The 22,409-nt window shown below is 38.1% G+C and overlaps 1 protein-coding gene across 2 annotated transcripts in view; it reads left to right on the top strand.

Annotated features, from left to right (window-relative positions):
* Positions 1-5,407, top strand: part of PLOD2 (procollagen-lysine,2-oxoglutarate 5-dioxygenase 2) — a 50,461-nt gene extending 45,054 nt beyond the window's left edge. For both annotated transcript variants that reach the window (XM_015871497.2, XM_015871496.2), the window contains 6 exons: positions 383-496; positions 881-946; positions 1,899-2,003; positions 2,886-3,032; positions 3,247-3,372; positions 4,211-5,407. In XM_015871497.2, the coding sequence (XP_015726983.2) occupies positions 383-496; positions 881-946; positions 1,899-2,003; positions 2,886-3,032; positions 3,247-3,372; positions 4,211-4,366 (714 nt within the window). In that variant the 3' untranslated portion in view covers positions 4,367-5,407. The remainder of the gene's footprint in view (positions 1-382; positions 497-880; positions 947-1,898; positions 2,004-2,885; positions 3,033-3,246; positions 3,373-4,210) is intronic.
* The last annotated feature ends 17,002 nt before the right edge of the window (positions 5,408-22,409 follow it).

Raw genomic sequence — 22,409 nt, 5'->3', positions numbered from 1 at the left:
CTTGTTTTTTCAGTATTTAAGCAGAAACTATACTTTTCTTCTTCAGTTTGAGAATAGATACTCCCAGTGTGTCTGCTTAGGTTTTCTGGAAAACAAGCAATCACTTCACTTCTGTTTTCTCTTTTCTTTGTTATTGCATTTTGAAGAATATATGTTTTGGTTTAACTTGTTCAAATAATATTTTCAATCAATGCTTATAAACAAGAAGTCATAAGCCCTAATTTGTGACTACTGCGAACCATTTGAAAAGTTAAGATACCTAATGAACAACACTTGTATAATATTTTTATATGGGTGTGATATATTTTATTAAATAATAGCAGTCATAAAGACTGAAAAACATGGACAGTTTTGCTAATGATGTTTCCTCTGTTTGGTGTAGGGTGTTTTTATGTACATTACGAACAGACATGAATTTGGAAGGCTTATCTCCACAGCCAATTATAATACCTCCCACTACAACAATGACCTCTGGCAGATATTTGAGAATCCTGTGGTATGTACCTTACTATTGATTAAACAGTTATTTGTTAAAAAACAAAACCAATATACAACCTTATATCATTAACTACTTGGGACTTAAAGACTTCACATTAAAAACATTTAAATAAATAGTGCACAATTTATGTCTACTGCAATAAATGGTGTTCTCTGCCACCCATTTAATATCAGTTAATCAATTACCAATTACAACAGCAATGAGAAATGGCCCTGCTGTAACATTTTTTGCCATTTAGGTATGATGAGGTCCAGTTCTTTTGTGATAATAAGGAATGGTTTAATTGTTTCTTGCCCTTCCTGTAGGGCAAGAGAGCAGAATAAAATGATTTTCCTCTTTCACTTGAATGAATTCTGAATATTTTAAAATCATTCTTTTCAGGACTGGAAGGAAACCTATATAAATCCCAACTATTCAAAGATCTTCACTGATAATATAGTTGAACAGGTGGGTATAAATGCTCTTTGAAAAAGGCAAGTAATAGTAGTCTAATATGTGAGACTGATGTAAGAAACTGGCATACAGTGATTGTTTCCATGCTAATGCTATTTTGGTTTGTGGCTGAACAGTTTGAGGTTTTGGACCTCTAATGAATTTCTGTCACTGTGAAAACTGAGAAGTCCAAAAAATAATTGCTATATTGCTCAGGATAATGGAATTGTCCAAGTAATTGCTTTCTTCGAAGTAAAATTGCTGTTAATTCATTAGGACAAGCTAGTAAAACTAGCAGAAGACTTAATTTTTGTTAAGAGATTGCTGCTCAAATGTAAGGCAAGCTCTTAAATATGCTTTTCTTGCAGGTTTCTTTTTCTGCTTTGAATTCTATAAGGTCTGTAACTATAAAGGCTTTTGCTGGATACTTAAGTCTTTTTCTGGTTGGCTGGTTGCTTTCACGTAGCTTGTCTGTAAACAGCACTTCCCAGATAATTCTTCTACCATTCTTAGACATTTATTTCTATGTCAATTATCCACAGTCATTTAATGAACTTTATTTAATTAAGAAGCCAGGATAAATTCTTTTGTATTTAAAAGGATGTTAAGTTTGAAAGTATTTTTCTTAATGATTCTTATGTGAATTACCAGAGTTACCATGCAATGCACAGAATATTTGCGTACACTGACAGAGCTGATAATGCTGGCTTATGAGTAACAAGATAGCTCTTAGTTATTGTTTCATTCTGTGAGAGTGCACTTGCGGACCAAGTCAAAACTTAATTATTTAAATGTGTCTGAATTATGACAGAAAAGGGAATGGCTTTTTTTATGTGTGTGTATTGTTGTGTTTTTTTAGTGACAGAAAAGTGAAAGTCCTTGGAATGAGATTTTTAGCAATTGAAAATAAAATTCACTGTTCTATCAACTTCACTAAAAGTTAATTGTAGATTCCATCTTTTCATAGCCGTGTCCAGATGTTTTTTGGTTTCCCATATTTTCTGACACTGCTTGTGATGAATTGGTGGAAGAAATGGAACATTTTGGACAATGGTCTGGTGGAAAACACCAAGTAAGTGTCAGCCATTATAAACATGTCCTTATTAAGGGAGAGTACATTTATAACAAGCCACAGCATGTTGTAATAAACAAACTGTCCAAGAAATGCTAATAACCTAAGACATCTGCTGTGTAGAATAAAATGCTGAGTTTTGTCTACCATGCAGCTTGATGTTCAGTAGATTTAGAGACACCTTCAGTTAACCTTGAACTAGAAAATTCAGACACTAACAGCAACAGCTGCTGTAGTTGTTATCCAGGTTATCCAACAGTGGCTGGTCTTTGATAATTCTTCAGATTTTACCTGTTAAGTCTTAATTAATCAGACTTGTCCCTCGAAGCACTTATCCACAGGCGTTACGAACTACTGTGTTCGTATTTGCACCAAGCTTGAAGTATTAATGACTGCTTAAATCAAAGTTTTGAAAACAGGAACATTCGTCGTCTTCACAAATATTTGGAAGGATATGAATTACAGTCAGGGTATTATTGCAGGTTGGAGCCTCCAGAGAAACTTCTTCTTTTAAATCATACTTTTAAGATGAAAGTATGTTAATATATTTATTTTCATGGCAAGTTGATGTGTGTACTCTAATCTAACTTCTATTGCCTCCACTTCTAAGTAATTGAAAACAGTACCTTAGTGAAACCTTTATTTACAGGCAACACATCCAAATATTGACTCGCCTTCTAAGAACTGTCCAGTTCTTGCCCATTGATATCTCAGCAATTTATGTCACAGCAGTTGGCTGTGAGATTATTGTGCATCAAGCTCAGATACGCCCACTAAAGCATTACTCTGCAGTTTTATGATTCTGCAGATTCTACATATTTGTAGAAGTGCCAGAAGCATTCCACGCTCATATTTCAAAGCTATTTATGGTGTTTTCGTTAGGACAGCCGCATTTCTGGTGGCTATGAAAATGTCCCAACTGATGATATCCATATGAAGCAAATTGGACTGGATAACGAATGGCTGCACTTCATAAGAGAATTCATTGCACCAGTAACATTGAAAGTATTTGCTGGTTATTATACCAAGGTATGTGTTTAAAAGTTGCAGATAATCTCCAAATGGAATAACTAATTCTAAGCATTTTATTTAACTGTTTGCTTTGTTTGGTGACTTTACAAGTGAGGTAGCAATAATACAGCTGAGTGTTGTGTTAAGAACACAGCTGAGTTTTAAATAAGCAAAGAAAGCCCACAGCGACACTGAAGTTCATGTTGAAGTCTGACTGTACATTTTGTTTCAGGGATTTGCTTTATTGAATTTTGTTGTAAAATATAGCCCTGACAGACAACGATCGCTCAGACCTCATCATGACTCCTCTACATTCACAATCAACATTGCACTCAACAAAGTAGGAGAAGATTTTCAGGTAAGCTGGCAAGTTATTTATTGAGCTAAAAATTGTCATCATTTAGGTTTCTAAATTTTTTTCCAAACAAGAACCCAAACCGACATGCCTAAAGACAGTGATGAAGGGGAAATATGTGCAGCGCAAATTAAGGCATATTATTGACTGGTGGTTTTGAGTACTGAACTTTCTCAGTTGCAGGATCAAGACCTGCTGATGCATTCAGGTTGAATTAGTCAAAATGGCTTCAGATGGTACCAGGAAGAAGTTTTTCTTAAACTTCAGAGATGTTTTTTGTTTTTTTTTTTTTGGTTTTTTTTTTCAAACATTTTTGAAATGCTTCATCTTTTTGCAGTAGAAAGCAATTGTTTCAATTATTTTAAATATTACCAGGTTGATTAACCTTCTCTTGTCCGAGAGAAGTATGTTTCCCAGATTTCTTCCTTCACAAAGCTCTGCTTCAGTTAGAAACCAACAGTTGGAATAATTTATTTAAACTTTAAGTGCTGTCTTGTGTGAAGGTGGACATTGATTTGCTCCACTCTTTATTGCTTACACAACTGTTATTGATGAACTGTTCCTCAGAGATGCTGATAGAAAGAGTTGAGGGAATGTTAAAGAAAATCAAAAGGAAACCTTTCATTGCTAAATCTTGCTTGTTATTTATTGTTCTGGAGGTGATGTCATTTTAACAATATTGCTGCAGTGTTTTCATTATTTTCTTTCCTTTTTCTTAAAAAGTACAAATGTTAAAAAGTCTATTATTAATAATTGTGGATAAATATAAAGAACCTAATCATATAAAAACACAAGGTAAATGAGTGTAGTGATGGTTTTTTTGTTTTCCTTTTTGCTACAGGGAGGTGGATGTAAATTTCTTAGGTACAACTGCTCCATTGAATCACCAAGGAAAGGATGGAGTTTTATGCACCCAGGAAGACTTACTCATTTACATGAAGGACTTCCTATCTTGAATGGCACAAGATACATTGCAGTATCATTTATTGACCCTTAATTTTATTGTTTTGCCCTCTTCAACATCAGTGTTTGGTTCCTTACATAAACATTTATTTATAGTTTTCTTCTGGAAGATGGTGATACACGAAGTTACTGTTCCCAGACAGCAAGGCTACTTTGGGCTAAAAGAATGAAAAAAGAAACTGTTTTTAAATTGCTGAAGATTTGTCAATATGTGCTCTGAGCCTTGAGTTACAAAGTAACGTGTCCTGCTTATTTTTCCATTCTGCTGTCTTAAAGAATAAGATAGGAGGAGGGAAAAGGGAAAAATATTTTATAATTAATTCATTCTTTGTTGAGAAAAAACATCTTGGATGCAAAATTATCTGGAAAAATGATTGTGGTTTCCATTCCATAAATGACACACCTGAAGTTGTGTGGTATGTGTATTCGGTACCAACCAATTAAAAAACACAACATAAAAACAGTGAATGTCATATGCAGTCATTGGGAGTTAGGCAATAATTCCATCAGCTGGTATATAATGAAGGGAAAACATCTCGGTAACATGTCATCTTCATTCATTTTCATAATTAGAAGAAAAAAAGAATCTATGAAGAAGGAGTAACAATTTAGCTAAGAAAAAATGTTTTCATCATTTGTTTTAATAACTTGTCCTCTTGGAAATTTATTTTTCTTCACGAAGTGACCTTCCATTTAAATGAGTTATTTTTCTAAATGTGTAATTGCACCCAAGTGATGCTGGAAATTTGTTGTTTATTTTCACAGAGCTGGTAAATTCTAATAGAAGGATATTTTGTAAAGACAATTTTCTATTATTTAAAATTACTTGAATTTTCTACCAGGAAAATGAAATTGCGGAAGCCTCTTTTAAACCGAAGGATCTTAACTTGCCATTTGTTTTAAAGGAATCAGTTTAAAATAATCCTACTGTATCTACTGTTTGTAATTTAAAGAAACTTGAAGCAAATGATCTCAAAGTCTACCGTACCAAAATGCGCAACGTGTTGGAAAAACTTGTGAAAAATAAAAGGTAATTTTAAATTAAATGTAACAGCTTTTTACTTGGCTGTATTAAGTTCTTCTTGTGTGTTGCCATTTTCTTACAGTAATTATATTTATTGATAAATAATTTCAAAGGAAATGTAGATATATTTGGATTGCTAGGAGCTTCTTGAATTGTTGTCAGGCTTCAGCCCATTTGATGTGTTGTCATTAAATTGCTTCTCTTAGCTGGCACAAATGCACCAAAGTCAAACAGGTATATCGTATCACTACCAAAGTTGTGTTGAACTTTCAGAAGAACCCCAGCAGAGTGGATGTTTCTCATCTTTTTTCTTTCTTTAAGTAGAGAAGTTTTTGATTATCTGAACAGATCACTTTTACAAGCTAATATTTTATGATGCTTCATATTAGGTTTCCTAAAGAGAAGTTCCGTTTGGAGTCGATAGAGGAGTGAGATTATTCTGCTACACCAAAGTAGCCAGTCTGCTTATTTCCCTGTTTCATTGCTCTTAGGGGAGTAGGTTGTAATGTGACTTGAAGTTTCACTGAAGCAAATGCAGCAAAATGTAGTGATTTCTATAGAAAGCTCAAGTGATCTTGTTAAGAATTTTTTCTCACGGGAAATAATTTGCTTTCTTTTCTCTTACAGTGTCAACCCTTCTCCATTTCAGGCTTGCATTTGGAGATCAATAAATGTATTCCCAACTCTATTTCCATACACAAAACACCTCCGTCTTAGTGAGTGTCTGTAGACGTTTATGTAGCCTATGCTCAGACTAATATTGCAGAGCAGAAAGTCTTCACGACTTCAGAATGAAAGCATCTTTTGTTAATTGCCTCTTTCTGAGCATTTGCCTGCAGTCCGTTAGGCTGACTCAGAACAGGGGAATATTTTTACCACTGGAACAGTAAAAGGCAGTTTAGTGTTATGAGAAGCTGTCTTGAAAAACGAGTGACAAAAGAACAACCAATCCTTTAATGAAAAATATGGGAAGTTTTTAAAGAGTGAGACCTTTTTTTTCATGAGTCCTTTTGTGTATTATTTTTACTCCTCAGCTGCATTAGATACCTCTTATTTTTTTTCTTTTTTTCCTTTTATGTTTTTTTCCTCTCAATTTAAGACTTGCTTATTGCTACGTCTATTTGCATCTACTAATCAACTGTCACTATGTTTAATACACACTAGTTAGATGGGAAATGTTTACCATGCTCATGTTCCTTTTCTTTTTCTTTTAAAAGAAGTTATTGCCAAGGTTATCAGCTTCCTTTCAGGTGGACGGCAGCGTATACGGAACTGCCTGAATTTACTTCTTAGTAATAACAAACATCAGAGAAAGATAGTAACTGTTCACCCAAATTAGTTCTGGAAGCTTTACTGCACTATCAGAATGTCACTATGCAATCTCAAGCAATCAGAATTAGGAGATAATTTTTCATTTTCATTAGTTTTAAAAGCACTTTACAAAATTTGACTTTCCTAATAGTTTGTTTTGGGACGTTTGTATGTGCATTAGAAGGAAAGCAGCAGCTTGAATCCCAGCAGTGTATGAGAGACCTTGGGAGTGCAGGGACATGAAGGTGCTCTGCAACAGAAGAGACGTTTGTGAAGTATCTGGCTTTTCTTGCTTTCACCTAGGTTTATATTTTTTTTTTTTGCTGCTCAGTACCTGAATTTGAGATTGTGTCGGGAATAAAAAGCAGGAGATCATGGTGTAGACATGAGGATTTCTCAGCCTTGAGCTGATAATAATACAGATTGTCTTTTATTTTATATTCATGAACTATACTGACTCTCTGATACTCCTAAGTAGCACTCAGGATGTTTACACTCTCAATATTCTTTAATATCACTGTGTAACAAGGAATTTCAATGTTTACTTGTAGCTTTATATTTTATTTTATTTTTCCTGGCTATTACTATTCCACTCTTACTGTGATCTATTAGGATTGAGACTGATAAGCCCCAGAGGAAGACAGGTTTACAGTGAGGCAATAATGATGAAATCAATTGGATTGTACCTTATTTATTTAAAGGCTTTTGTCCAACCTACCATATGCATTAACTGAGAGTTATTTCAGAGCAGAGCTTTCACACTAGTTACACATATGAGTTTTGCGTTTAGTTTTCTGTTTGAATGAATCTGTACAGAGTTTTCTTTTTGGCTGCTGCAATGAATTTTTAAAAGAACACATGCATTTCACTTACTTTTTATTTCTGCTGTGGTCTAGCATGGGTTCAGTTCTGAAAGAAATAAGTACTGTGAATCTTTACTTTCTTTTACTCACTTACTTGCATGGCAGGGTAGAGTGCTCTGCTGATTTTCTGAGTGCAAGGGAGCAGAATTCTCTGTCTCAGGAGCCCCTTGTGACTGAAGTATCAGGTAAGGTGCTTATTTATTTATTTATTTTAAAATGGGATTGTTTGATTTTTATGGCAGAGTGCAGATTAGTGGGCAAAGCCTTTGTAAAATGCATTTTGAGAACTGATATTGAGTTTGCAGAGCTACTGGTTGCACTGCTGGAGCTGTTGGACTGCAGAGCTGCAGGGATGAGTAACCCCACTTTGGACACTCAGCCCCAGTGGTTCCTTTCCTTCAGTCACTGTCAAAAGAGGACACCACTGGCAGAAAGTTCCTCGACTGTGGAGGAGGTCTGAGAAGGCAGTCCATTTTCTGAGTTAGTGCTAAAGCAGCTACACATTTAGAAATGATCATCATTTTCTTTATCCCTAAGTAATTTATTTTTTTAGGAAAGTAAGTTTCTGGATTGAGCTTCACTTCAGAAAAGCAACTTTGGCTGTGCTTAAAGCAGTGTGTCTTGGGAGCTATTTTGCAAAAGAAGGAAATGTGAGATAAGCTGTCTGATAAAAGTGCATCCATCTTAAGTTATTTATTAGAGTAAAGCAGGAATTGAAAGGCATTGTTTCACTCAGTGTGCTTACAGCCTGTGCTGGCATCAGCACAACTTCAGGAGTAGCAGAGCTGGGACCCAGACAGTGTTGATGGGGTGAGATGAACTGTCTTGAAGGCAGCACTTCTTGGTGATGCTGTGCCCACCAGACCTGCACAATTTTCTTGTGTCTGTGTCCTGAGCATTCCAGCTGTGCATGCTTGCACTGCTTATTAGTGGTCTGTGTCTGCTAAACGTCCCAGTGCCTGGGTTGGCAAGGCAGCTGCATAGTCACATAGCAAGAGGGTTACTCAGGGACTGGACTTCTGGCTTGAAACCCAAATTCTTCCATTTCCAAAAATTTGTCTTAGTTGTGAAAGCAGTTGCTCAGCTACTAATGGCTTTTATACCCTTTTGATTCCTCTGTTTTTGGAGGAGGGAGCAGATAGAGGAGGAAGGTAACAGAGTACATTTTGTATAAACTGCTTCCTTACCATAAAATCATTAATACAGACAAGGCATGAAAATATTGCATTTTCACAGATTCAGCAGTGGCAATTGATGCGAGCAATACTTTAAGCTCATGAGATGTTTTACAGTTCTTAATTCCTTAAGGCAGCGGGGCTTACTTTCTGAAGTGGGCTTGAAGGCTTTAGGCTTTAAGCTTTCTCAGGCTTAGGTCACCCATCTCTCTCAAAGTGCACTCACACACATACATAGCTCAAAATGAGGTATGTAACTCTTTATTTTAAAAAGCAAACAAAAATATACCAGCAAAACCCCTTTATTTTTAGACTAGTAATTTTAGCATTCTTCATTTTTAAATTAAAACATATTGTTCCAAGCATATCAAGTAAATCGTCAGCTTCATGTGGTGTAGCAGCAGAACCTGAAGCATTACTGTTCTGCTTCAGGTACTTAAGTAACTTCTTGGATGATAACAGTTGCTATTGCTCAGACAGAGAAAGGTGTATCCAGCTGATGCTGCTTGTGCATGAGCAAAAGTCTGTCTGTCTTCCCATGGTTCTAAGATGGAGAGATGGAGCTGCTGAGAGTACCTGAGAAGGGATCTGACGCATGAAAACGTATCAGGCTTAGAAAGGATAAACTCTTCTGATATTTTAGCTCCTGACTTACAAGTCTCTGTATATATGGAAGGGTGAGGGTTTGTGTAAAGTTAAATATATTGATTTTTTTCTTTTTCCCAGGCACTTCTAGCTTGGGCACAGTGCCAACTGGAAGGCATTTCTGTAAAATGTCCCTTGCTGAGTTTAAAGCCCCAAAAGGAAGAAACCACTGCAACATTTCAAGGGAAGGATCACCAGCATGAAGTAGGCATGATGTGTGAGAAGTTGAGGCAGAGAGTATTAAGTATAAGCTACTGAATGCTAAATTCTATGTTTGGAAGCAGTGGGTGTTGAGTGGGCAAGTGCACAATGCTGAATAGCGGCACAGCCAAATTTAGAGACTTGTCATCTGAATCACTTCTGCAAGCTGCGATTCATCAGAGATCATGAGCAATGTCAAGCAGTTGATCTTTCTTTAAAGCATGTACCATGTAAATTAGGGCAGACAGTCATGGCCCTAATGCTAAAATATTTTGCCTTAATTTCTGAACTTGCATCATGTCAGACTTCTTTGCTGTGCTGTCATGAATTAGAGATCTTAATAGTATTTAGAAGAAGAAAAAGTTCTCAGTTCTTGCGCTTCAGCCATAGGCTTTAATCTACTTGAGAGTGCTTTGGCCACACAAGTTATGAATGCTTTATTAACTGACTCTTGTTCATCACTCTGTTGTACACGTTGCTTTACATCTGGACTGTGCAAAGTCATCTCAAGCATTTGTTAGATACCAGCATTTCATCTCAGTCAAGAAAAACCCAACAACATGGGTCTGGTATATACAGAGGTTAGGAGCAAGGGAGGCAGAGACAAGGGATCTTTATTTTAAAGTGCTCTTGAAGTGTAAAATTTAACTGCTGCTTCTGTGGCAATGAAAGATGCCTTGGTAGCAGAACTGGTGAGCTATTGTATACCTGGAGTGTAGCTGTGACGTGACTCTGTGGAGCATAGAAGATATTTCTCAGTGACCTTGTATGAGCAGAAACCCATGCTTGCTCTTTTTCATAGCCTGGTTTGCTCAGCAGAAGAGATGTTTTTTAGCACACTCCTTAGATTTGGAAAAATGGGAGGCACAGGAAAGTATACAGCCAAGGCTTGATTTCATCTAAATATCACTGACATAAAGGCAATAAAAACTTTCCAGGAACTGGCTGATTGATGTTAAAAGAAATTCAAATGGTAGAAGTAGGAAAACGAAATATCTTTAGTTTAACATGGAGGTATGGGATATGCTGGGCATTTTTCATTGTTATGTAGACATAACGGACCTGAAGGTGGATGACAGACGTGGAAAGCTGAATACACATACCAGCGTGTTCCCAAATTAGCTGCACAGGTGTTCTTGAAATGTTTCTTGAGCAAATAAATGGTTTTATTCTTGCCAAGTTGGTCCCGTTCTTATTTACTCTTAGTCTGAAAGGAACAAAAAACACATTATAAAGCTATAATGCCATACAAATGCTGGGAAACAGAAGCTTATTTTTTTTTAAAAAAAAAGAAAGAATTGAGATTACACTGCAGAGGAAAGGAAAAACTTGGAATTATTAGGACATCAGAACTACTCTCTGCATGGAGTATTTTATGAGCAGAGCCCTGAGGAGACACTTGAGGAATGTTGTCCAAATACCGCAGTCTGAAGGTCTATTTTTAATTTTGTACAAATTTAACTTTCTTTTAGAAATAATTCTTGAAAAAATAATGAAGTAAAAGATGAGAAAGTACTCATAGGTGCAAGCTTTCTTTTTAAATGCTTTTCTCTTCAAGGACAACATAAACGTGTGAGATACAAAACACAAATATTCAAATTCAGATCTGGATTTCCAATCTTGGTGCTGGTGCCTAATGGCTCTCATGCGTAGCATTAAAACTCCACAGGCAGGAAGTTATTCTACCCTAATAGTTAAACAAAAGATGACTGTTAGAAATCTGGTTTTCAACAGATTTAATGTTCGTTTTCTGAAAACATAAAATTGAAATTTCCTATTCTCGGATACGGGCAGTGAAGCTAAAATGCAGGATGGGTTTCAATACATAGTAGCTTTCAGAGCATTGATTAACAAGTAGTTTACTGTTTAAAAAAGGTAGAGCCGGGAAAATGAAAAATTTACTGGGATTTGTGTTGCTTTTTGTACCTCAATTGTATGTTACCTATACTGTATGATTGTCTATTAATGTTTTAGAAATAATTAATGTTAGACATTTTTTTAAGTTCATTTATTTTTCATGGGCTGTTTCAGATCCTTTTCAGATAAAGAAGAAAATAGAGGCTTTCCCTTAGAATTTAAATAGTTTTTATGTAATTAAAATGTTTGATTTTCAAATTTAAACATGGAAACCTTTCATAATTTATTTATGAAATTTAGTTCCCAGTAAAGCAAGAGAAGGTGAGTAAGCTTGATAAGAAAAATGATATTCTTAACTGAAGGAAAGCTCAGATAGGGTAAGAAACCTGATTTTCAATGCATTGTTGTAGTGTGCTTTACTACACTGTGAGTTTTGCATTGTATGTTTTTTTTTGTTTGTTTGTTTTTAATTAGGGGATGAAGCAAGGAAGCACATACAGTTCTTGAGCAATATAAGCCACTGGAATATAGAAATAAATACATTAAGACGTGAGAAGTAATAAATAGATAAAACACGTAACTTAAGTATGCAGACAGAAACTCCTGTAGACACGGTATAACCAGTGCCCTGCTGAGGTCAAAGGAAGTCTGCAATAAGTGAAGCTCGTGTTTTATGCTGGAGATGCTCTTAGAAGCGTTTGATTTCCATACCTAATGGGAGTTAAATGCTATGTGAGAAAGAAAACTGCAGCTCTTAGCTCACACAAAAGTTGCTGGTCTCATAATGATGACAACGTTTCCTTTCTTCACACAGAAACTTTAGAGAAAGGTGCCTTTGTACATATTATAACTCATACATAAATACCACTGCAGTACACTTACTTTATAATCATAGGTGAGATTTCCTTTCCTATATGTACAGATAAGAAATGTTGCTTCTGTTGTTTCATTTCTCATGTTTGGCTTTGTATGGGGTCTCTTGAGCCACAGCCTGAACCTCTGATTAATCACCTGAGTCAGCTGCAGGAGCACAGGTGAAAGCAATCCAGTTGTGTGACCAGAAGAGGTAGAGCCTGGCTGCGCCTCTCCTAGACTCCATTTAAGGGCTGACTGCCACTAGGAAGGATATCTTTCTGGAGATGGCTCCCTTTGGAGTTTTTCTGTGAGCTAGGATATGGGTGAGAATTTTCTTTTTTTTCTTTCTTTTTTTTTTTTTTTAATGGGGGATTATCTCTTTCTAATGTCATAAATTTTATATATCTATATATTCTTTTAGTTATATGACCTGTATAGTACCAACCTAACCACACCACTCAAAGTCCTATAGCAGGTTAATAAAAAAAAGTAAGGAATGGTGCAATGGATTGCTACCATCAGGATTAGATCCTCTTGCTTCTTTCATTTGGCTTAGAGTGATTCCTCAATGAACATCTTTGCTGCCATTTGCAGTGGGAGCGCTGAGGATTATCTGTGAGACAACCAATAGGAACTTCTAGAGGTTGTTTTGTTTTGCTTTTCCTTCCCACTTGTAATGTGTTTGCATTTCACCTTCTAGACCTGTTTGGTATTTTATTATTACTTTGATTACATTTAACTTTACTGTGCTGATTTCTGCATGTGTTGCATGGTGAAGTGTTTCATGGTACTAAGGCATGGCATTTCTTCATGCTTTCTGTCAACTTCTTTCCTGAATCCAGTATTTTCCTAAATGCTTGTGGTCCACTGGTAAAGCAATTAAAAACATGCTTGCAGTCATTTCTTACTGCTTTATTAAACATATCAGTTTTCTCAAATTCCTGGATATTGGTTGTAGATACAGAGCTTCTTTCTGCACTTCCATCCGGCTTTATCTCAGGATGCTGGTAGCCCTCTGTATGAAGTGGACTTTGAAAAAAGAGAATATTCATCCTTTTCAGCCAGCTTTCCAACCTCCTAAGTTTTGAATTATGAATGTTTTTCTTTGTAGTAAAGTGCTATGGGAAAGGAGAAAATACTCCTAGTCAGCCAATAGCATTGGCAATTTGATATTTAAATGGGAAGTGTGCTTTCTGCATGGAATACTCCTCCAGGATCTAGTTCCTTTGTCTGTGCATGGGAACTGTAAAGGCATGTCTTGTACCACTGATTGATCACCTGAGGCAAGGACCGAGTCAGCTGTGGGAGCACGGGTGAATGCAATTCACCTGTGTGACTCCTAGGCCTCATTTAAGGGCTGACTGCTACTGGGGAAGGATCTGGATCTCTTTCTGGAGATCCCTCCTTTGTGGAGCTTTTCATTGTGATCCTAAACTTCTGGATGCAGATGAGCATTCCTTCTCTATTTGTTCCTTTGCCAACTCACTGCAGTACTCTTTCCAACTGTACATTTGTTGACTGCACAGTTTCCATCCCTCCTTCAGTTCAGAAATACATGTTGTCTAACTAAAAGACAAAGGAAATCTTACCTTTCTAGACAGCAAATATCTTCAAGACAGTAGGCAGACTTACAGAGATAAAGGGTGAACTCCTTTGTGCAGCCTAAGGTTTGTACTTATCTCCCAGGAAATATTTTGAAGAGGCATGATATGTGTTGTCTGAACTGAGCTGCTGCCATCTGCAAGCTGGAGTATGTTATGCTTTGGCTAAACCAGAACACATAAAGCTCAGAGAAATCCCTCTGGAGTATTTAGCTGTGCTTTAGTGCTTTATTTTCTCTCTCTCTCTCTCTCTCTTTATTATTTATTTTATTTTATTTTATTTGGTAGGGTTGGTGCAGAAGGCTATGAAAAGTCTCAAATTCACTAAGTTAGAGTTAAGAATGAAAGCAGCATGGGAAAAGGCTTTTAACTGGTGAAAAACATCTGAGAATTTTCATAATGTTCTTCTTGTCATTTCTTACCCTTGCTTGGCATGTATAGAATAAATATACCACATCAGCATCATTTAATTTGGTGGTTACTTAAAGCTGCTTGCAAGAACAGGGAACAGTGCTACTTTTGGTATAAGAAAACTAAAATTTCTATTTATGAACAGTAAAATAAGGAGTTCTCTTTTGGGATCATAACCCAAATGGCAGAATTTCAGTACATCTGACGGGTCTTTGTCAATTGAATTCCATTTTATATTTATTCTATAAATTCTGTTCTGTGTTTGCTGTGTAGGTTGAAGTATTTAACCTAATTAATAAAAGCATGAGCAGATAGGGACAGCAGGAAGAAAATCTTTGCCATGTATACTTACTTTTTCCCAGTGAAAAGCTGGAGATAAAATAGTGACTTTATACTCTGCCTGCCATCATGTGGTTGAACAGCATTTTACATTTGCTTATTAAAAACAGGGAAGGCTCATGATAATAGAGTGGGCATAATAACTGGAAAATGCTTAAGAGCGAAGATATAATTTTGGAATTCAAGTCTAGTAATGTTAATTTATGGACAGAATGCATTTAGATGTGTATGCCTTCGAAAAAGGAAAAACACTTGTATTCCCTTTTTTTTTTTTTTTTTTTGGGGTAGCATTTGCAAACTGTTCACTGAGGATATGAAGTAGTCTGCTCGTACAGCAGCACTTTTATAGCCTTTCATTAAAGCATTTCAGAAGTTGATGGGAAAACTGACGATCAGAAAAATATGATTTGATCATCATGTTTGGCTCCAGGTCTGGGAAGAGATAGCAGTGTCTGCTTGTAGCTTTGGCTCTGAGCTCCAGCTCAGTGACTCAGTAGCCAGGCGAGCATCCACAGCCTTGCCCTGCTCCAGCCTGGGGGGACAGGAGGGACGGGACGTGCCTCAAATACCAGACACAGCTCTCAGCCAGCTCAATGCACAAAGCAGGAAGGAAGAGAAACTCTCCCAACATGCTGCTGTCTAGTGTGGGATCTCTTCCCTGGTCCTATTCTGTTCCTTTCTAAAAATGTCTCTTGGTATGAAATCAAAGTCTCTGGTCTGCTGGAGCCAAGAGCGGAGCAGGCCAATGCACTGGGAGCATCTCTTCCTTCCCTGTCCTGTCTGTGGGCAGCACTGCACTGTTCTGTGCAGCGCTAGATTTCCTGCACTCTGGTACTCATGCACTCGTTGAGCATTCAAATGAAATGTCACCACTTCTGGCATGTCTGTTTGAATATTTATTTTGTACAAGAGCTGTGTTAATACATTATGGAGTAAATGACTTGTTTATTATCTTTCTGACATTGGTTGGACTCATCTTTTTGGGTGGTGCATGTGGTATAGAGGTAGGAGCCCTTTCATAAATCTTTCCTCTATTTGTTCCAGAGAAAACAATGTAAGTGACCACTGACATATATGTTTGTTGGCACCTTGTCAAAGCCAGATTTAAAATAAATGAATGTGGACTTAGAAATGTATATATATTTAGAAATAAATTCCATGGAATGATTTCTTGCAGTCTGACAAGAAGAGTTCTAGAGAGGTTTTGTTATCAGCTCTAGCCAGATGTTTTCCTATGTGTTTTAGTCCAGAAAAAAATCAAAGGGAGACTTTGTTACCTCTCAGTGAGCAAGATAACTAGTTGTGTGGTCCGTAGGCTGCAGAGAGAAAGACAAAATGGCAAAATGTTGTGTATCAAAAACTATAAAGTGCTTGGACTATTCTTTTTGGTAAAGGTTCATAGTTAATAAATAACATTATTTTCCTTCTGCTCCAGACTAGATCACAAGCCACTGACTGATAGAGCCAAGACTGCTTTCGATGTCATACATTTTCTCTTGGCTGAGTTCAGTTGTTTCAGTGTAATTTATTTGTCAGAGGAAGTGATTACTGGGAGAAGAGGCAGTTTCTTAGTAATTAAAGCCAGTCTGAATTTTTGGATTAGAAGTTGAATTTACTAGTTCAGCAGATCAGAGTACACAAGTGTAGAATCTTATTAGGGATTAACTCCCTCTTCATTATGACCTGGTTTTGGACCACATGGAACCATTGCATGCTGCAGAATATCCTTTTCAGTTGTGGTGAGTGAGAGAGAATAGCATTTTAAAGGTAGTTGCTGGAAAATCCTAAAGTAGCCTCAGGGATTTGTTTGCTGGTTTAATCTTCATTTTGCTTGCTGGTTTACATAAGGTTCAGTTCCTTCTAAAACAAGGGTCATAAAGGGTTAAGAGCTTGCTGTTTGTTAAGAATGCAAAATATAGCAAGTGTCTGTTAAGCTAACTGAGGACTGCTGTGGTTGTTTGTACTGACTCAGGTTAAAATGGAAAAAAGAACAGATTTCTTTAAAAAGAAAGAAGGCTGTCACAGATGTTAACGTACGCTGGGCAACTTTGTGCTACATGGCAGTATTTTCATACAGATGCCCTGCTTTATGCTTTCCCCTCTGTACCACTGGGATAGGAGTCACTGCCAGAATGATTAATGTACTTTGAAAATACAAAGTAGTTCTTTCTTTAGCAATGAGCATTTCATTGTATTGGTGGCAAGTCTGGAGATCCCAACCAGGGCTGGCAGGTGTCCCTTCTGATGGTCCCTCAGAGTGATCTGCAGCACAAGAGAGGCAGGAGCTCACAGCTGCTGCATTTTGCTAGAGGATCTGTATGCATTTTGCTGTGCTGGGCAGCAACGGAAATGTCCTACTGCTGTCTTTAGCCCCTGCCAACATTACAGCAGTAGACACATGAGATATTCTTCAGCTCAGAGTGAATGAAACCTGTAAATCAAGAGCTCTATGGCTTCTAATAAAGCAGCTGCTTACTCTTTGGATCTCACTTCCTTTCAAAAATCTCTGCTAAGGTTTCATTTCCTAAATGTATGGAAAGTATATATCCATCAAGGAAGTGCTATTAAGGACAAATAAATGTCTACATGTAGTATATTTTATTTGAACTGTCATTTGGATGAAGGTACTTTCAGTGATGGCTTTTTAACTGGAGGACTGAGGTAGAGATGAAATGAATGATTCAATGGAGTTATAAAATCTGTGGAACTCGCCTTGAGCAGGGCTGTGAAGAGGCAGTAATTTGTCCCCTGCTCTGTTACACAACCAGACAGTAGATTAAAGTGCCTTCAGCTGAGTAACCAGCTCCTCAAAAAGCTGTTCCTGTGGAGAACAGGCACTGAATCTTTGTGGGGGTCCTGGCTCTTGTGTGCTGTTTCTGCAGCCTGTGGGACCTCAGCAGGAAGGCGTAGACCAGGGCTTGTCTCAGAGAATATGGACTACAAGTTCCCCCAGAAGTGATAGAGGGGGGGAAAGCAGCACCCACCTTCACCTGTGGGAGCCCCCTTCATTCAGAGCTAGGAGGTGAGCAATGAGAAGCGGGCGATGGGTGGTTTTATGGACAAACAAGTGCTAGCTGCATGGATCTGCTTAAAAAATTTGCCTCTGCTTCAAGGTATTTTTCTTGCCTGCCAGTCTCCAGCATTTGTTTTAATTTGTTCTTTCCATGCTAGTCTATACTTTTCAGTCGAAATTTCTAGTGATTTATTGCTAATTTGACTCTGCATTATCGTGATGCTTAATCAACAGATTGGTTGTTTCTTCCCATGTGGAGCTTAACTAACTGTACGTTCAAACAGCTGCCTTTTCTCTAGCTTTTGTGGAGCTGTTTTTCTAATGGTTTCTTCTTTTTTTTTCATCCCCCTAGCCACGTATGTACTTCCTCTGTAAGTCTTATTCTGTACAGATGCTCCAATGATGATCTTTCAATGTAGACAGGGAAAAGCCCCTCGTCATTAATACTGCTTTACCCCCTCTTTGGTAGTAAGGCACTTGGCTAAGTCTCTGTTCTTTTCTGACAAGAATTACTTCCAGATGTTATCTTGGTGCTCCTTTGTTGGTTGTGTTTGGATTGTCACTTGATCATTAGCACTCTGTTTTTGAGCCTGGAGCCTTTGACTTGGTAGCAACGAGACTGAAACCCAAACCTCAATTGTCTGACCTCAGCTTCCTCTGCCTGAGGTTATGTTTGGCCTTGAAATTTTGGTTTGGCCTATAGAATCAGCAGGGTTCTGCCACAGAGTTCAGTCCTGAATTCGGATGTGGCATTTGCCAATAACACAACTACACATGTTACTGCTTCATGCTGACTATGAGTAGAGAATCAAACTTCGTTCCTTAGTTTTCAACTCCTCTTTTTTTTTTTCTTGAGGACAATACTATGGGCAACATCCATCTTCTGTGAAAATAAAGGGCCCAGAGGTCAGAGCCCTCTTGTTTTGCTACGGAAGTCCATGGATGCCATCTCAGAGAGGAGCAGAGCATCTGGGTAGGCTGGAATTGGCATCACCTCTGTCTGAGGCCTGTGTTGGGTGCAGCACAGAGCTGAACCAGGCAATGGTCCCACCTGGGGCTCTGGTCAGCCTGACTGCTGTGTCTAAAATGTTCTGGAAGGAAAATATAGCCAGTGGTGTTCCCTAGTGGTTTTGGAGAGGGATTAAGGACTGAAAGACAAATTAACAGAACAAACTTTCAGGAACAGGGACTTGAATCCTTTGCATTCGCTTTGTTGCATCTTGGGAGGGAGATGACTCTCAAGCAGGAGAGGTGTCAACACAGCAGGTTTGCATTCTTTTGGGCCACAAGAGGGCAGCGTTGAGCTGCAGCTGAAACAAGCAGGACTTGCCAAAACAGTGTGCAGCTTACTGTTTTTAAGAATTAATGAAATAGAGTAAATTAGCTAATGGAGAGGAGGAGAGAGGAACTCAATCACTGGGGCAGGCTGTGCCCTAACAGTTCCCATACCAACTTTCATGTAGATTTTAATGGGTTACTCGTGGTGATTTTATCAACGGTTCTTGTCATTTCAATGAAGGCTTTTACTATTATAAAGGGCAATTAGACTTATGTTCTTGATATGGTTGTGAAAAAAACAGTTATTTTTCATAAAAACCATTGCATCTTCTGACTCATTTCACTACTGTTGAGGCTGCATGAGGACAAATTTGGGGGGGGGAGGCGGGGGAAACAACAACAAAACCAAAAACCCAGGAAAGTCAGGATAACATTAACTTTGGAAAAAGAAATGGCAAAAGAAAGAGATTTAGGCCTTGAAGGGATCTGGTGGAAAAAGATCTGCCTCATCGTTCACACTGCACCATTCAGTTTGGGCTGCTTTGATTTTAGCCTAACTCAAGAGCCTACTCATCAAATCATTACCTGACTACCAGGTAATCTGGTATCTGTTTCTTTATTACACTGAAATCTCTGCTGGACTATATATGATCACCAGCGGAAAATGTCCCATAGTATTCTGCATTTTCTTTCAGATCCTGCCATGTGGTCACTTCAAAGTACCTTGGGTGGTGAGGAGAAATCCAATGCTTACTTTGAAAATCCTCAGACAGAAGATGCTGTGGTTTGTGCATGATGTCTAGTAAACCACATCATTCTCTAAGGCACTTACTTTCTCAAATAGAAACATTATTTCTTTCTTCCTGAGGAGCTGCCTGGTTTTCAGCATGGAAAAATACAGAATGAAAAAGACTCTGGGATTTAAAAGAAGTCACAAATGTAAAACTACCTCTCTATATTAATTAAGCAAAAGAATTTTCTCATAGGTGACTCTGCTGTTACTGCTTGTATCTTACTTGAGTGCTGGGCAGACAGGCGAGGCTTAAGATCTCACCATTTCTCTGTTTAGGAGGGTTGCTTTCTGCAAGTGCCAGAACATCCTCTATCTCTCTGTGCCTTACAGAAGTTGGGCCGGCCATATAAGATGCAACAGGTGAATGAATCTGTCAGAATTCAGGGTTGTCCTCTGTGACATGCTCCCAGCTGCACCCAGGAAGGAAAGGGGCTGGAACACTGAGCTCATCTATTCATTGCAGGGGCTGCTGGATACCTTAAGCACCCAGGAGAACTGAATGCAGGGCAACAGGGAAGAATTAAGTGCTTGGCTTAGGTCTCTTGGCTGTAAGTATAACTGCGTAACCCAACTGCACAAGAACTTGCCGTATATACATTCCTTCTAATTTAGCTGATAATGTGGGGTGTCTTGAGTTCACATTGTCCTTCTGTTCTGCCCTCTTTATGTTCCTTCTGCATGAGTTTTGCTTTGGCATTAGCGTTTTTTTAAAGTCCTGATTACTGGCAAGTGGAAATCAGCAACTCAGTCCTTGAATGGTTCACAGCGGGAATATTTTCCTGGGATGTGCACAAGCTGGGAAGAGGCAGAAGACAGACTGGAATCTGAAGACCTCCCAACTTTGGTTCTGTCCTGCAAGTATCACATCTGGGATGAGTATTAAATATAAATGTTTCATTTTACTTTCTCGAATATCAGTAGTTCATTATGAAAATCTGCTAGCTGAAGCTCAAAACTAATTTAATTAGCCTAACCTTAATAGGTTAGCTTCAAATATTCATTTACATTATCCAGGGACCACCTAAATTAAGTTGATTGAAAATGGTTCACAGATTGCAAATGTACATTGATCTTTTCTGTCCTCCCTTGGTTGTGAGAGGAGTTCATGTGCAGTGTTCTTTCACTTAGAGCCAATCCATACGCTGTAAAAACTGCAGTCAATACACTGATAGCACATGCCATTTGCAAACAGCTTATTTTTTCCTCAGGAAAAGCATAAGCTCTCCTGGTTGATACATCACTAATATGCTCCTAATTTAGCAGGCCTGGTTCATTTTTGCACACTTTATGTTGGATTCCTGTCATCAATAACGCTGATGAGAATTTTAACAAGGGAAAAGCAGAAAACTTAAAGGCATTCCTCCTTCCAAATCCATCAGTGATGAGGCTTAGTCATCTCTGGGAGGAGCATAAGGCCCCTAGAATACTCCCTATCCTATGAGACTGAACTTTCAAGTTTCTCAAACTAATTCAACATCTGTTCTGAACAAGCCTATTAACTGCTTAGACAGATTGCCTCTGAATCAAGTCTTCCTGTCATGGTAGATAGCTTGATATGATTTGATAGCAAAGGAGCAGATGATTAAACAAGTCTCTTCTGGTCTTACTTCCTATGGGATGAAGAGGCAAGGCATAAGCTTACACCTAAGAAATCAGCCTTCTTAGATGAGGGCTGTAACCCCGTCCTTTTGTATATAAGCCATCCTTCAGCAGAAGTTACAGTAACTTCCCAGGGTCCTAAGGCTGGAAGGGTAGCTCTTGGCCAGCTGTCATGAGAAACGGAAACTCATGCCTGCCCAAGTTGCTGACACAGGGTGTGAAAGGGAAGGCTGTGGGTTTCTTCACAGTGCAAATTTCCTCTTTTCTATTAGGTCCCAGTACTGCTCTAAGCACACTGACCAACATTTACTCCTTCATGCTGCCAGAAGAAGCACAAGTGGTAGTTCAACAGAATCATTTAAGGGGGAAATTCTCCGTGCAGTAATAATGCAGGACTAATACGCTCAGTATTTCCAATAACAAGGTCATTCAAATATTATTCAAATATTTCCAGTTCTTATTTGTTTATTCTAGACAACCACTCCTACTTAGCCGCTCTTTCTGTGTATGAAAGATTAGTCTTTGGTATATTTTGTATTCTTTAATTTTCCCACTTGGCTTAGCCATTTGGAGACACAACAGAGAAATTAAGTGAGAATCCTATAAATGACCAGAATTACAAGTCTAGATGCATGTGTTCAGAGCCAATAATTTTGGTGGAATGAAGCTGCGGTGAACATTGATATATTTTCATTTGGTCATACTGACTTTCTAGGTTGCTGATACAGAGTGTAATGAACAGCAATGCTGTTCCTGCATTTCATGTGAAAGGAAAAGTTCTATTTTCTATCGATTTCATTTCCAAGGTATGCATTTTGTTTTTCAAAACGCACTAGTATAGCAAGTAATTAATTCATTCTGTGTAATTCGTAGTTGGTTTTACTTCCTGAAAATCAGGCATTAAATGAGATTTAATGAGGATTCTAGTCTTTTTCACGTCCCTAAGTCTTGCACCCCCATACCTCTATGTGGGGACCAAGGAGGTAAATCCCTCCACTGTAACGGTAGAGCAAGTCCGAGAGTGCCTCCTTAGACTGAATGAGTATAAGTCTATGGGGCCAGATGGCGTGCATCCCAGGGTCCTGAAGGAGCTGGTTGAGGTGGTTGCCGAG

The sequence above is a fragment of the Coturnix japonica genome, chromosome 9, assembly GCF_001577835.2.
Source record: "Coturnix japonica isolate 7356 chromosome 9, Coturnix japonica 2.1, whole genome shotgun sequence".
In the NCBI taxonomy this organism is placed as follows: Eukaryota; Metazoa; Chordata; class Aves; order Galliformes; family Phasianidae; genus Coturnix; species Coturnix japonica.
This window is presented reverse-complemented; position numbering and strand designations above follow the sequence as displayed.